The 13,908-nt window shown below is 36.1% G+C and overlaps 1 protein-coding gene across 1 annotated transcript in view; it reads left to right on the forward strand.

The window, feature by feature from the left end:
* The window catches only part of ipo11 (importin 11), a 275,680-nt gene that overhangs the window by 214,292 nt on the left and 47,480 nt on the right, over window positions 1-13,908 (forward strand). Inside the window, exon 29 of the mRNA XM_088629761.1 lies at window positions 180-264. Coding sequence (XP_088485887.1) covers window positions 180-264 — 85 coding nt within the window. The remainder of the gene's footprint in view (window positions 1-179; window positions 265-13,908) is intronic.

A 13,908-nucleotide genomic window follows, 5' to 3' on the forward strand; every position in this document is an offset into this window, starting at 1 on the left:
TTAAATAATGAACCAAATTATCTACTGTAAATGTATTACAAAACTAACCCAAAGTTTTTTTTTCTCCTGCCTAAAAATATACCATAACCGTTTATCTGTATATGCTGCTTTACCTAAACTCATGTGGCATTTTCTTAAAAGTGATTGTTTAGCGCTGGTGATGTTCTGTTTAATTCTAGTTGTATGCTGATGACGCATTTTGAGGAGCCCCAACTGACAGAGGATGAGGAGCCCCCCACTGAGCAGGACAGGAGGAAAAAGATGGTGAGTACACTCCCCCCCCCCCCCAACATCACTCTACAGTAGCTCAAGGAACTGACAGCACCACCATGGCTTAGGGTGGTCTTTATTCTGAACACACTCTGTAGGCATTTGTGAGACACAGTGTTATGGAGGGACGCAAAATCACATTGTAGCCCATTTTGTCAACATACTTATTCCTAATTAATCATTTTAGCACTTTATAGTTTTTTCATATCTTTTTCTGGACTTAGTATTATATTCTATTTTCTGGCCACTCCACTCAAAGCACTTAACAAGTAATGGGGACTCCTCTTCACCACCACCAATGTGCAGCATCCACTTCAATGATGCGACGGCAGCCATAATGCGCCATCACACATCAGTTATCAGTGAGGAAGATTGATGAAGCCATGACTGGTAAACACCAATGGGAAATGTGGCCAGGACACTAGGGTAACACCCCTACCAGCGGCTGTATCACCCTGTAACTCATAATTGAAGCTAAGCAGCCTGAGCCTTTGCTGTCTGCAAACTGTGTCCCTTGTTTTCCAGATGCTTCAATATTATTTCTTCTCTCGTATATGTAGTGAGGGTGACATGATGAGCTCTGGGGTCTGCTGTTGATTCTGGCCCTCTGCTCCTGTCTGTGTGGAATTTGTTTTTGTGAACTGGTGGCATGCTCATCAATGTCTGTTCATTTGTTCTGGTTTCCTCTCACCTTCTGTGGAACTATGCCCTTTATTTATTTCTCTCCTGGGACTGTACAGACAGTATAATGACACAGAATAGATTGTTTCTAGTAATTAAAAGAAATGAAAAAATGTGGACTTTATGCATAACTTGTTAAATGATCATAAAGGCAGCGAAGCATAAGGTAAGACTTACCTGCACTGAATTCCAGCAATATTTCTCTGTCCACAGACATAATCATTAAAAACAGAAATTAAATATAACACGGGTGTTACCAACTGTTTCTTAGATATTACTGCCATGTTTACTGAGATATTACAGGTCACACAATACAATGCCTCACATAACAGAAATATTTCAAAGAAATAGCTGTTTCTCATGCCAAAGCTCTGTGCATTTGGTTTACAAGGCAAGATGCTTGAGATCTTGGAAATTCCACCATTTTTTTTGTATTGTATTGATTTCAGTAAGCCATAAACAGTAATAACCACAGAGGTAATGTCTGCAAAAAAGCACTGTTACAATTGATAACATACTTAGCATTGTAGAATTTTCATTAAGCTGTCTGACTTTTTTGACCAGTTCATTAGCTTGGCACTCTTAAACAGGCTTGCTGATATGCAGTAACTAAATAACCTAAATAATTTAGCTCAGGCTGGATATTGTATAAGGATACCATGGTCAGTGTATGGAAAAAAATTTGAACCGATAATACTGCATTTAAGTTTTCGTCCCTGCTTAATGAAGATGAATTTTAGAAACAGATGTTCCTCTATTTACATGATATATTCAGCAAGGACATTTAGTTCAAAAGCTTCATGAAATGCGTTTTTATATCATTAGATATTTCAAAATGTAAAAACTGCCATCCCTTATTAATGACAGTGACTCTAAATTTGTTGAAAGGAAGTTATAACAGATCTGATATGAGTACAAAATATAAGCAATTGGAACTTTATCATTAAAAACTATTTTTTTTTCAAATTTGCATTGCAAATCATGGTTTTAAGGTTTGTGTACAGGAGAGAATTTGTCAGCCATGGTTAGTTAGTTCTTGGATGGGAGACCTCCTGAGAATGCCAAGTACAATATTTCCGGGTACAGATGAGAGGAGAAGCCTCTAACTGGGCTGGGGTAATTAGTGATACACCGTGGGGATCTTCGTTTGGCCCACAACTCATCCTGATTTATATCAGTGATCTAGATTCTGGTGAAGTCAGGAAACTTGTTAATTTTGCAGATGACACAAATGTATCTAGTGCAGTAGCAGACGTAATGGAAATACAGAAGTGACTTAGAAGTGGTCCAGGACTAGGCTAAGCTTGGCAAGTGAAGTGTTAATGTCAAGTGGAAAGTAATTAATACTCATTGTAAGATAGTACACTGTAATGTACATATGGGTGGTAATGAACTTGAAAACCAACCTTAAGGGGTTTAGGTGCCAATATCTATCCCATCTAGACAATACAGGGAAGTGGTAAAAACAGATAATGAAAAATAAAGAATTGAGCCAATTTGTAAAATGAAATTTACTGTAAGACGTGATTTTGAATATTGTGTGCCCAGCTGGTCACCCTTCTACAAAAGGGACCCTTCTACTCCTGGAAAAAGTACAAAGAAATACATCCAGATGTTCCTGTTCCCTCAGGAAAGTCACGTGCAGGCAAGATTTATCTGGGGGTTGTACAAAGGAGGGAGTGAGTGGGTTTATTCATGTTTTCAGATTCTTCTTCGGTACTGATGAAGTCAAAGTTTGGCTGGGGTTGATTTAAGTTGAATAATGAGACATGAAAACAAGGTCACAAGTAGAATTTAGGAGAAGAAGGGGTTTGGACTGAAATTAGGAGATGCTTTTTTTAAACAATGATTTGTGAAAACTGTCCAAGAAGCTGCCATGTTGGAGCCATTAATTTATGTACATCAAGTTGGGCCAAATGGCCACTAGTTAGTGACCCTTCTTATGCAGATATAGTATGTAGGTATTGTCTGTGTGCTTTCAACTAGAAAGTCTTAGACATTTTGCAATATCTTCTGATGTAATGTAATTACACAAAACATGAGCAAGACAATACCGTTTGCAGATAGTTAACCATTTTTTATACGTGCTTCATAAATTAATAGCTTGCCATAAGGTTTAGCTCAAGCCAGCTACTCTTCTAGCAGAACTGATGTTGTAATTAAAATGAGATTTGATTTAATTTAGAAATAAAAAAAGGAGTAATGGCCCTGGTGTTTCTTTTCTTTTTTTTCGGCTTGAAAAGGATCTGTTTCATTTTCTTTAATGAGACATCTGAAACAAAGCTAGAGTTAGATTTAATACATTGAACCTGCATCATTATTGCTGTGTTAACCATTTGAGGCCTCTGAAGAAAAGAGCTATCCATTTCAGTCCTGATTGTTGATAAATTAAACTTGTATACTAAAACAACTATAAATCAAATTGTGTAGCATTTTAAGTATGAAGCAGTTCCTTATATACAGCCTCTCTATTCATGCCGTAATGCAAAACACTTTTAATTCTCTAACTGCAAATGTACAGAGAAGGAAAATTATCTTAATTTTAATTTGCATTGCAACATTTAGGAATATTTAGTTCTTGAGTCTTTTAGAAACTTTTTTGAATTTGTATGATTTTGAATCCCAGGAGATGCATTAGGGTGTTTGATATTTAGCAGATTAAACCCATTGTCGGTGTGTTCATGCAGCCGCAGCCTTTACTGTGACTGGTGCTTTAGTTCTGACAGTTTTCGGAGCAACACTTTTTTGAAGGTGAACATAATATCAGACATATATAATAATATCTCCTTTTAGGAATAGTACAATATATGCACTAGAACAAAATGCTTTTAGAAAATATTTTGTAATAGAACAAAAGAAAGGTTCTAAATAATAGGAGATCATTTGACCCATCTAGGCCTTTGGAAATCTGTAGTTAATTGATCCAAGGATCTCATTCAGCCCTTTTTTGATTCATCCATTTCAAGAACATGGCTTAGTACCTACCTCCACAGACGAAACATTGTGTTTCCTTTATTTTCTTTTCAGCATGGAATAAACCCATTACCTGTTGCTTTGCAGCCTCCGCATGCTGACGCAGCTACAGTACCTACTTGAACTACTTCCATATGCCTATAACCCATTGTGTAAAGAAGTGCGCTCTATTCCCGGTTTTAAAGTCATTTAGGAAGTCCACTGGGTTGACAGTCAATTCCTTTGAAGATTTTGAATGTTTGTATCAGATCGTTTCATAGTGTTTTCCATTGATTACTAAAAAGGTTCATTACTTTCAGCTTGTCAGTGTAGTAACATTCCCTTCAACCCTTGTTTGTGTCTTGTTGCTCTTTTCTCTTACTTATACTCTCTTTTTTTCTGTATATGAAGTAATTCTCAATCCAATCTCATCTCCTGCATTTCCGTGAATGCCCATCACCCGTAATTTGACAATTAATGTTTTATGAGGAACTTTATCTAAATCTTTCTGAAAATCTTAGATCATGTTGTATGTCATAAGATATAGTCCGGTGTTATACAGAACTGAAACATCAAGTGTCACTTTACTGGGAAGTGGAGGTTGCTACGTAGTGGAAATGGTGAGTGTGAGGTTTCTACAACAGTTTTTTGCCAAAGCTTTATATTTGATGACAGCACACAAAGCTTTAAGAGGTTTGTCCTGTTAGTAATACTTTTATTTGAATTGTTTTTTAATTTAGAAGAAAAATTGGACAGATGTGTGCAATGTTAAATTGAAGTTATAATTACTTCCACTAGCTGCCAGGGATGCCAAGTCGTCACTACATCCAAGAAAACAGACTGTGTAGATTAAAATCCTCTTTGGACACATTTATTAATGTGGTGAATCTCATTACCATGTGATCACATCACCACCCAAACAAGATTTTCCCCTAAACAACGTTGACTAAATGCAATAAAGTCATAATTTAAAGATAGCTTTGTTTCAATGGCTCTGTTACAAGAGAAGATGTTATTTGAGATGCTAAGTATGGATTTTTTCCATGCTCAGTAATTTGTATTATCACATATACAGTTGCAAGAAAATGTTTGTGAACCCTTTGGAATTACCTGGATTTCTGCATTAATTTCTCATAAAAATGTGGTCTGATCTTCAACTAAGTCACAATAATCACAGCAGCCATATCACCCTGCAGGTGTGAGCCTGGTCAGTACCTGGATGGGAGACCTCCTGGGAAAAAGTAAGGTTGCTGCTGGAAGAGGTGTTAGTGGGGCCAGCAGGGGGCGCTCACCCTGTGGTCCACGTGGGTCCTAATGCCCCAGTGTAGTGATGAGGACACTATACTGTAAACAGGCGCCGTCCTTCGGATGAGACGTAAAACCGAGGCTCTGTGGTCATTAAAAATCCCAGGGTGCTTCTCGAAAAGAGTAGGGGTGTAACCCCGGTGTCCTGGCCAAATTTCCATTTGGCCCTTACCAATCATGGCCTCCTAATAATCCCCCTCTATGAATTGGCTACATTACTCTGCTCTCCTCCTCACTGATAGCTGATGTGTGGTGGGTGTTCTGGCGCACTATGGCTGCCGTCGCATCATCCAGGTGGATGCTGCACATTGGTGGTGGAGGGGAGTCCCCATTACTTGTAAAGCGCTTTGAGTGGAGTGTCCAGAAAAGCGCTATATAAGTGTAAGCTATTATTATTATTATTATTATTATTATTATTATTATTATTATTATTATTATTATTATTATAGACAATCAGCTTAAAGTAATAACACACAAACAATTGTACTTCTTCTTGTCAGTACTGAACACATCATTCAAACATTTAGTCTAGGTTGGAAAAAGTATATGAACCTCTCGGTTAGCTCCAAAAGCTAGTCAGGTGTCAGGTGTTCCAATCAATGAGATGAGATTGGACGTGTGGGTTGGAGGTGCCCTGCCCTTTAAAAAAGGTACACTAATGTTGGTTACTGACAAGAGTCTGCTCTTCTCAAGAATGAGGTGTTCATGTGAACCATGTCCTGATCAAAAGAAATATCAGAGGACCTTAGAAGAAGAATTTTAGAGATGCATAAAGCTGGAAAAGGCTACAAAGGCATTTCTAAAGGCCTGGGTGTTCATCAATCCACAGTAAGACAAATTGTCAACAAATGGAGGAAATTCAGTACTATTGTTACTCTCCCCAGGAATGGGCATCCTGCAAAGATCACGGCAAGAGCACAGTGTGCAATGCTGAAGGGGGTGAAAAAGAATCTTAAGGTAACAGCAAGGGACCTGCAGAAATCTCCTGAACTTGCCAAAGTCTCTGTTCATGTGTCCACTATAAGAAAAACACTGAACAAGAATGGTGTTAATGGAAGGACACCACGGAGGAAACCACTGCTCTCCAAAAAATACATTGCTGCATGTCTCAAGTTTTCAAAAGACCACCAGAATGTTCCACAACACTTCTGGGACAATGTTCTGTGGACTGATAAGACAAAAGTTTAACTGTTTGGCAGAAATGCGCAACACTGTGTTTGGAGGAAAAAAAGCACTGCACACCAACACCAAAACCTCATCCCAACCGTGAAGCATGGTGGAGGGAGCATCATGGTTTGGAGCTGCTTTGCTGCCTCAGGGCCTGCTATCAGCTTGCTATCATACAGGGAACACTGAATTCAAAATTGTATCAAGAAATTTTACAGGAGAATGTCAGGATAGAGGTCCGTCACCTGAAGCTTAATAGAAGTTGGGTGATGCAGCAAGACAATGACCCGAAACACAGGAGTAAATCAAAAACAGAATGGCTTAAACAGAAGAAAATTTGTGTTCTCGAATGGCCAAGTCAGAGTCCAATTGAGTTGCTGTGGCATGACCTGAAGAGAGCTGTTCATGCAAGAAATCCCAGAAATATCAAAGAACTTAAACGGTTTTGGATTAAACGGAATGATCAAAAATTCCTCCTAACCATTGTGCAAGTCTCATCAGCAGCTACAGGAAATGTTTGGTGGAGGTTATTGCTGCTGAATGAGGTTCAAGCAGTTACCAAATACAAGGGTTCACATACTTTTTCCAGTCTAGACTGTGAATATTTAAACGATGTGTTCAGTATTGACATGAAGAAGTACAATTGTTTGTGTGTTATTAGCTTAAGCAGATTGTGTTGGCTATTATTGTGACTTAGTTGAAGATCAGACCATGTTTTTATGAGTAATTAATGCAGAAATCCAGGTATTTCCCAAGGGTTCATAAACTTTTTCTTGCAACTGTATATCTCTAGATTCAGAGGCATGTGTTGCCTCCTTCCTCATTCAGAATGTGTTCTAACTAGAAAGATCACAATTCTGACCACTATAATTGTTGGTCACTAATCCGTCCTGACTGTTCCACAGTGAAAAACAATATTTAATGCCCTGATCCTTAGAGAAGGGCTCCCACACAAAATTAATTTACTTACTATATGTTCCATTACAATCCCAGTTAAAAGGCACTTAATGCTTCAGCAGCAGTTTTTTATTTAATGTTATTGTTTTGTTTTCAAGTGAAAATACTAATTATGTAGTCTGTGTATTGCTTACCATTGGTAATGAATTTGGTAAATACCCATCTTATTTACTGCTTGCATATTAGTGGTGTGAAATCATGGATTTTATCTTCTGTTCTGTAAAAAAAAACGCATAAAGTCAGTATTTTGTGGTAGTATTTTTCCTTCAAACTGTGAGAAAAGTTTGCTTGTGTGTTAAAAAACTTCCACATTTACATGTTATAAAATGATGTGAGCCTTCAGTTGGCCAAAAAGACTATTAATTAATGATAAATAACATGTAATTGTTTTCATTTTGGCATTTCTAAGGTCAACTTTTTTACTATGAAAAAAAAAGGCCTTTGATTGCATTATTCACTAGCTGGAACAGTATAAATGTTGCTGTTTACAAAGTTTTACATATATTTGACAAATTTATTGTGGTTCTGTATGAAATAATCAGCAATGTTGACTCATAGGCATTCATGTGCAGTGCCTAATTTGTTTTTCAGTTCCATTTTGAGACTGCTGTGATAAATAATTCATTGAAATAAGTGTTGGTTGTATTCAACAGAAATCATTTTGAATGTTTCAGAATAGCTTACAACAGGAAACAGAGCAGAAGATTCGTATTCCACTTTAAGGAAACAACTACAAAATATTTAGATATTCTGTTTTATTTGCTTGGGCTGCACTTTTGAGAGAAAAGTCTCTAGTTGAAGTAATATAAAAGTAACACTGTGATTGAATGGAAGACAGCCAGGCGCAGATGTTAGAACAACCCATTGTTTCTTTAGATCTGTTGTGCAAATACTTTAAAATAAATCCACTGTAAATGAACCTTGTTTGTCAAAGTCAGCAAATTATTAGTGCTATTATTATTAGCAAATCATTAGTCTGATTTTATTGCTTTTATAGATATGTCATTTTTAAAATAAGAGGGAAGGTACAGATTCAACTGGGTCTGGATTCAACTGGCTTTTTAGATTTCCTGCTAGCCATAAATCAGCATAAATACACAAATGTTGTTCATTGGACATTTTTATCTGTGAGGAACTTGACTGGTTAAAAAGGCACATACTGCATTTTACTGTGAATTAGTTTTCATACAGTCAAAGTATGCTACTGGGTTCTTAAGCAGCTTTATATGATTTATAAGAATAATTTCAACAATAGAGATTTTTTTTTGTCTGTGGTGGTGGCATAATTGTTAAATGTATCCTTTTTTTAGCTTTTGTTTCCAATTTCCTGTGAAAGTTTTTAAAACGGAAATATGCAGGAAAAGGAAGTTCTTTGTTAAGAAGTCTCTCGGTTGCTGAACTGAAAAAAAATGTTGCTTTCTTGGCACGGGAAGTTTCCTTTTGTTTTGATTTTCCTTTCAGGGTACATTATCTGAAATATACTAAATGAACTTCCAAACAAAATTTTAGATATTCTAAAATGAAACAAATTATATTAAATATTTAATATATTAAATACTGATCTGTTGGATCACGATTACAGTGAATGCTGTTTATTTCATTTCTTCCTTGATAGGAACATCATATATGATATTTAATAAGCATCTGTGAAGTGTTAATAGAGACGATAAGGAATTACCTTTGTTTTTGTTTACGATTTAACAATCTGTATAATTTTTATTATTCATCACAGAGGCAGGAACTGTAGAATAGTTGAAAATGTTTTTTGTTTCCCTTTTTCTGGTGAAAAAAGTGTAACCCAGTACTAATTTAATAAACCCCACCTATCTTAGGCAGGAAAGGGAAAGGCATGGGAGCACAGGCATTCTGTATATTTTGCAGCCTGAGTAACAGAAGCTTGATAATCAACACTAAAAGTATGTGCTCCCTAATGATCCTAAGTGACATTGAATTAAGACAAATTTGCCCTTTCGTCATTTTTAGTGCCTTCTAAATATCTCGTAATGTTAGAAGCACAGAAAAGTTTGATATGTTTCATGCAAGACTCATAAACATAGCAGGATGTTTCTGTCATGCTACGGAAGGTGAAGTACTTGTAAAATGTCTGAAATACTGTTCACTGTTCAATAACGTTTTCTCTGATAGCACTTTGTCATTACATCGAGACTTTGGAATTTAGATTTTCAACATGACCTTTATATTATGGAAGTAAAGCAACAGCAATTACAAAGTACTTGAACGACCATGATAATTCAGAAGTATATGATGTTCATTGACTTGTATGCAGCACGGATATAAAAATTGTGGTGTGGTACCAATACAAAGAGTATGGATTCACAGGTGAAGATTTTTCAAACGGTACTGAAATTGGCTGAGGAGGGCAATAAAAGAAGAATTGAATGCTCTGGTAGTCCACAGACATCGTGTACTGTATAAAATGTTTATGGTGTCATCAGTATAGCTAGAATTCTCTTCCTTGTTTACTTGGGGTCCTAACATTTTAGTAACAAAGAAATATTGCTCATTTTCAATTGAGATTATCTTCAAGTATATAGTATATTTTAAAAATTGTTTTAAGAATTCTAACTGGAAAACTAAGCCCTACCCAATTACTGTATATTACAATGTGACTGGGCTGCAGGTGAACAAAAGGAAACTAGACTTTCTATGATGCTGTAATTCTTCAAGCACTTGATGACGTGATGTGGGTGCAGACATTTTTAAACAAACTTTCCAGGTGTAAATCCAAAGCATACAGTGGTACAGTGGTTTCCAAGAAAAAAGGAGTTTGAGAAAATGGACAGACTGCCGTCTTGGTTTTCACAGGATCATCAGTGCATCAGTTGTTAAACAAATACAGATATAATACCTTATCTGTAACCAATTATAATTGACCAACTATACTTGCCTGGTTTGCTCAGTTGCCTGGCGTTGTAAAATAAACAGTTCAGAATCTGTAAGAAATAAAATAGTTTCAATAGAAACTTCCACTACCTGGAAGCCTAATATAAGTTCCAAACATTTTATTGATTTCTCTCCAAGAACTCTTTTCAATTTGGGACATTATGATGAACTAAATCAAGTATCACTGCTTTTAGCCACATTTTAAATTAGGTTTGTTATTATTCAATACATTGAAACAGAAAGAAGTGGTGAGATACTGTGACTGCTGTATACGTCAATAAAAGACCAAGAAGCAGAGCTTATCTGTTTTTGCAGTGCATTGTGAGCATGTGACACTAATGTAGTGAGAGACAAGACTTTTCAAAACTTATTTAGCTTGAAAACTGCAAAGCAGTTTTTAAGGTATCCAAGCAACTCCCTACCCAATTTAACAGTGTGACTGAACTATCAGTAAACTAAGAGAAAATTAGAAGGTGACCTACCACGATTAGAGTTAATTTACCGAAGGTTTTTGAAGAATGGGTGATGACTTGTTGTGGGTGTAAATAGAGCTGTTGCCATTTGAACAGTATGCCTGAAGGAGACTTCAGTTTGATGACAAGTTGCCAAGTTACATGTGAATCAATGTAGTGATTCCCAGACAAGTTTGAAGTGACAAAAATAGTTTTCCATCTCAGAACAAGATGGTGGTTGTTAAGCAAGTATCTTTTATCTTCATATATGTTAATTGTATCATCAGTGAAATATTTGCTACCAACTTTGGAATTAATTGGCCAAACAATTTTCGCACAGTAGCATTTTCAAATACTAAAGGCATATTAAAAAGTGAAAAAGTGCTATTCTAGTGGCCATTGTTATGTCAATAAACACTTTTTTAATGTACTGTAATTTCATTGTCTAGAATGAAACTTGTTAGTTTTGTAGTTTTCATAGGTCAAACATTTTGAAGAAGAGTACTGTAGGTAGTGTCACAGGGCACATTTTCCCAAGCAGGCAATGACATAAGTGTTAGCATATAAAGGACTGAGGCAGATCTGAAGCTGGCCTGTAGTTAACTGTGTTAATCAAGCAGAATGTACATTTTTGATACAGTATGTTAAATACATTTTTGTGACTTTCAGAAGAATATGCTATACCATCATAAGGTTCAGATAATTGTCTGGTTTGTCATTTTTAGTCTCTTCTCAGAGTTGCACATCAGGAAGGTGTTTTACGAAATTAAAGTTCTGACACTAGCTAGTTTCATAATGTGTCCTCTTCACAGATGTGTGTTTCTTCAGATCTTGGTCATTGAGATTTGTTTTTGTAATATTCAGAATGTGCTGCTCTTGGAATGTGTCCCCAGGGGCCATTGTCAATCTACCCAACTATGCAGGTTTTCCAGAACTGTTTGCCCAAAATGAGAACACCACTGATCTGACAAAATCTGACAAAAATTACACACACCATTTGATTATAATTATCACGTACAGCATTTAGAATTCTGGCAGAAAGGTAGTGTTTTTGTATAATTGAAGCACAGACACCAGTGTCAGAATCAGAGGTGCTGGTCATTCATACTTTGGGAATTTCCCGCTGAGTAACAATATATGAAAATGATACTGGCAAACATAAACAGCTAAAAATATTGATATCTTCACTGAAGTAGAACAGTAAAGAAGGATATCCTTAAATATGAGTGGTATTAGTATTTCATATTGCATTGTAAGACATTAAAACAAAGATATTTTAGTTAGTCAAATAATATAGGTTCTTAATATGAGTGATTTCCTGTGGAACAATAATCAATAAATCAGTTGTTTCATTCTTTTTATTAGCATGGAAGTATGTTAATTTTAAGTAGACTGTTTTTGAAAATACCTAGAGTATTTTCTGTATGTTGCTAGAAATATTATTACACTTTATTATTAATTTTCAATTCTTCTACCATTTTTAAACTATTTGTAAAGTAACCTATCAGCCAAGGGAAGATAAATGAGGGAAGAAAAATAATTGGATGCTGTAGAGGCGATAACATTTAGAGAGATCTCAAGTAAAATCCTGTTAATCCATCTGCTTTCATGTCTTTGTGGATGTGTTTATCCTCATCTTGACAGTCTGACTTCACACTTAAAAAAGGCATTTTAATATCTGCTGACAGAATAAGAAAAGAGCTGGATTGCTTTTCGAATGAAAGGAGAAAGATTTAGCCATTTTCTCTGAATAAAAAAGACCTAAAATAAATTCTAGTCTTGAATACAAACATCGCAAGCAATATCATTTAATTTGTTTTGGCAGAACTCAATGATACAGAATTCTGCCTCACATGATTCCCTGTGTAGTGCTTGATAGATCAGATGTCATCACTTTAATTAAATAAAAATTAGCAATAAAGTAACAAGTGGCATGGACAACAAAATGCCATTAAGCATAGCAAATCTGAAGAGTACACCTTCCATTAGCACAAACAAATGTACACACACTGTAGCACAGATAGATAGAGATCACAATTCACAGTCCAAGAAATGACTGCCCACTCCTCTCACAAGGACACTGTCACTTCTTCTCAGATCATTACATAGGTAATCAATTGGATTCATGAAGATGTTTCTGGTCAGTACATGACGTAAGGCAGATTTATACATGGTGATTTGCGAACTACTGCCATGCATTCCTTTGACATTGGTTTAGGATTTTGCTGTTGTGCACCAACATCTGCATTACAGTCTGAGACAATGGAGGTGGCTTTTTACAGTTACTGCCTTGGTGTGTCTATTGCATTTGCCATGTGCCTTGCCATGTGCGTTGGTACAGTACCAGTTGTTGCAGTACTGTGGAACCAATCCCTTAGATGGTCTCTCCTAACATGATAGTTAACCTGATGTGAAGTCCTCACTATGTGGTGTTGGTAATGCTGTCTCAGCCTAGATGTGATTGACACATGAATACTATAAGCTCTGTCATCAACGATTACCGAGCACAATTTTTTAGGATTGCTGTGACATGACATCACAGCAATATACTAATATGTAGTTCAACATACAGTTGCAAGAAGATGTTTGTGAACCCTTTGGAATTACCTTGATTCTACATTTATTACTAACACACACACACACACACACACACTTGTCAGTACTGAACATATCATTTAAACATTCACAGTCCAGGCTGGAAAAAGTATGTGAACCCTTGTATTTAGTAACTGGTAGAACCTCCTTTAGCATCAATAACCTCCCAATAACCTCCACCAAATATTTCCTGTAGCTACTGATGAGACTTGCACAACAGTTAGGAGGAAACCATTCTTCCTTACAAAATTGTTTCAGTTCATTGATATTTCTAGGATTCCTTGCGTGAATAGCTCTCTTCAGGTCATGCAAACATTTTAACCTAATGATAAAAAAGAACAGAAATCGCAAATCAACTAATTTGCAATGTATTTCAAGGGGATTTTTAAGTGATTGTTGTTGTTTGGCTGAGAGAAACAGTACCAGTAATTAAAAGTGAGCCAAAAGATTTGTGAAATCCTGCCTCATTCTTCTCGATTGTAGATTTATTTTATATATTTTATTACTGAGTCTTTTAAAGGAAAGATCAATTGTAATAGGGAACGATTTTCAAACACTCATTACTTCAGAGAATGAAGTGTTAACACTTTTGTCATGTTGCTCATATTGACCAAATGAGTTGTGT

The sequence above is a fragment of the Lepisosteus platostomus genome, chromosome 4 (assembly GCF_059453375.1).
Source record: "Lepisosteus platostomus isolate fLepPlt1 chromosome 4, fLepPlt1.hap1, whole genome shotgun sequence".
In the NCBI taxonomy this organism is placed as follows: domain Eukaryota; kingdom Metazoa; phylum Chordata; class Actinopteri; order Semionotiformes; family Lepisosteidae; genus Lepisosteus; species Lepisosteus platostomus.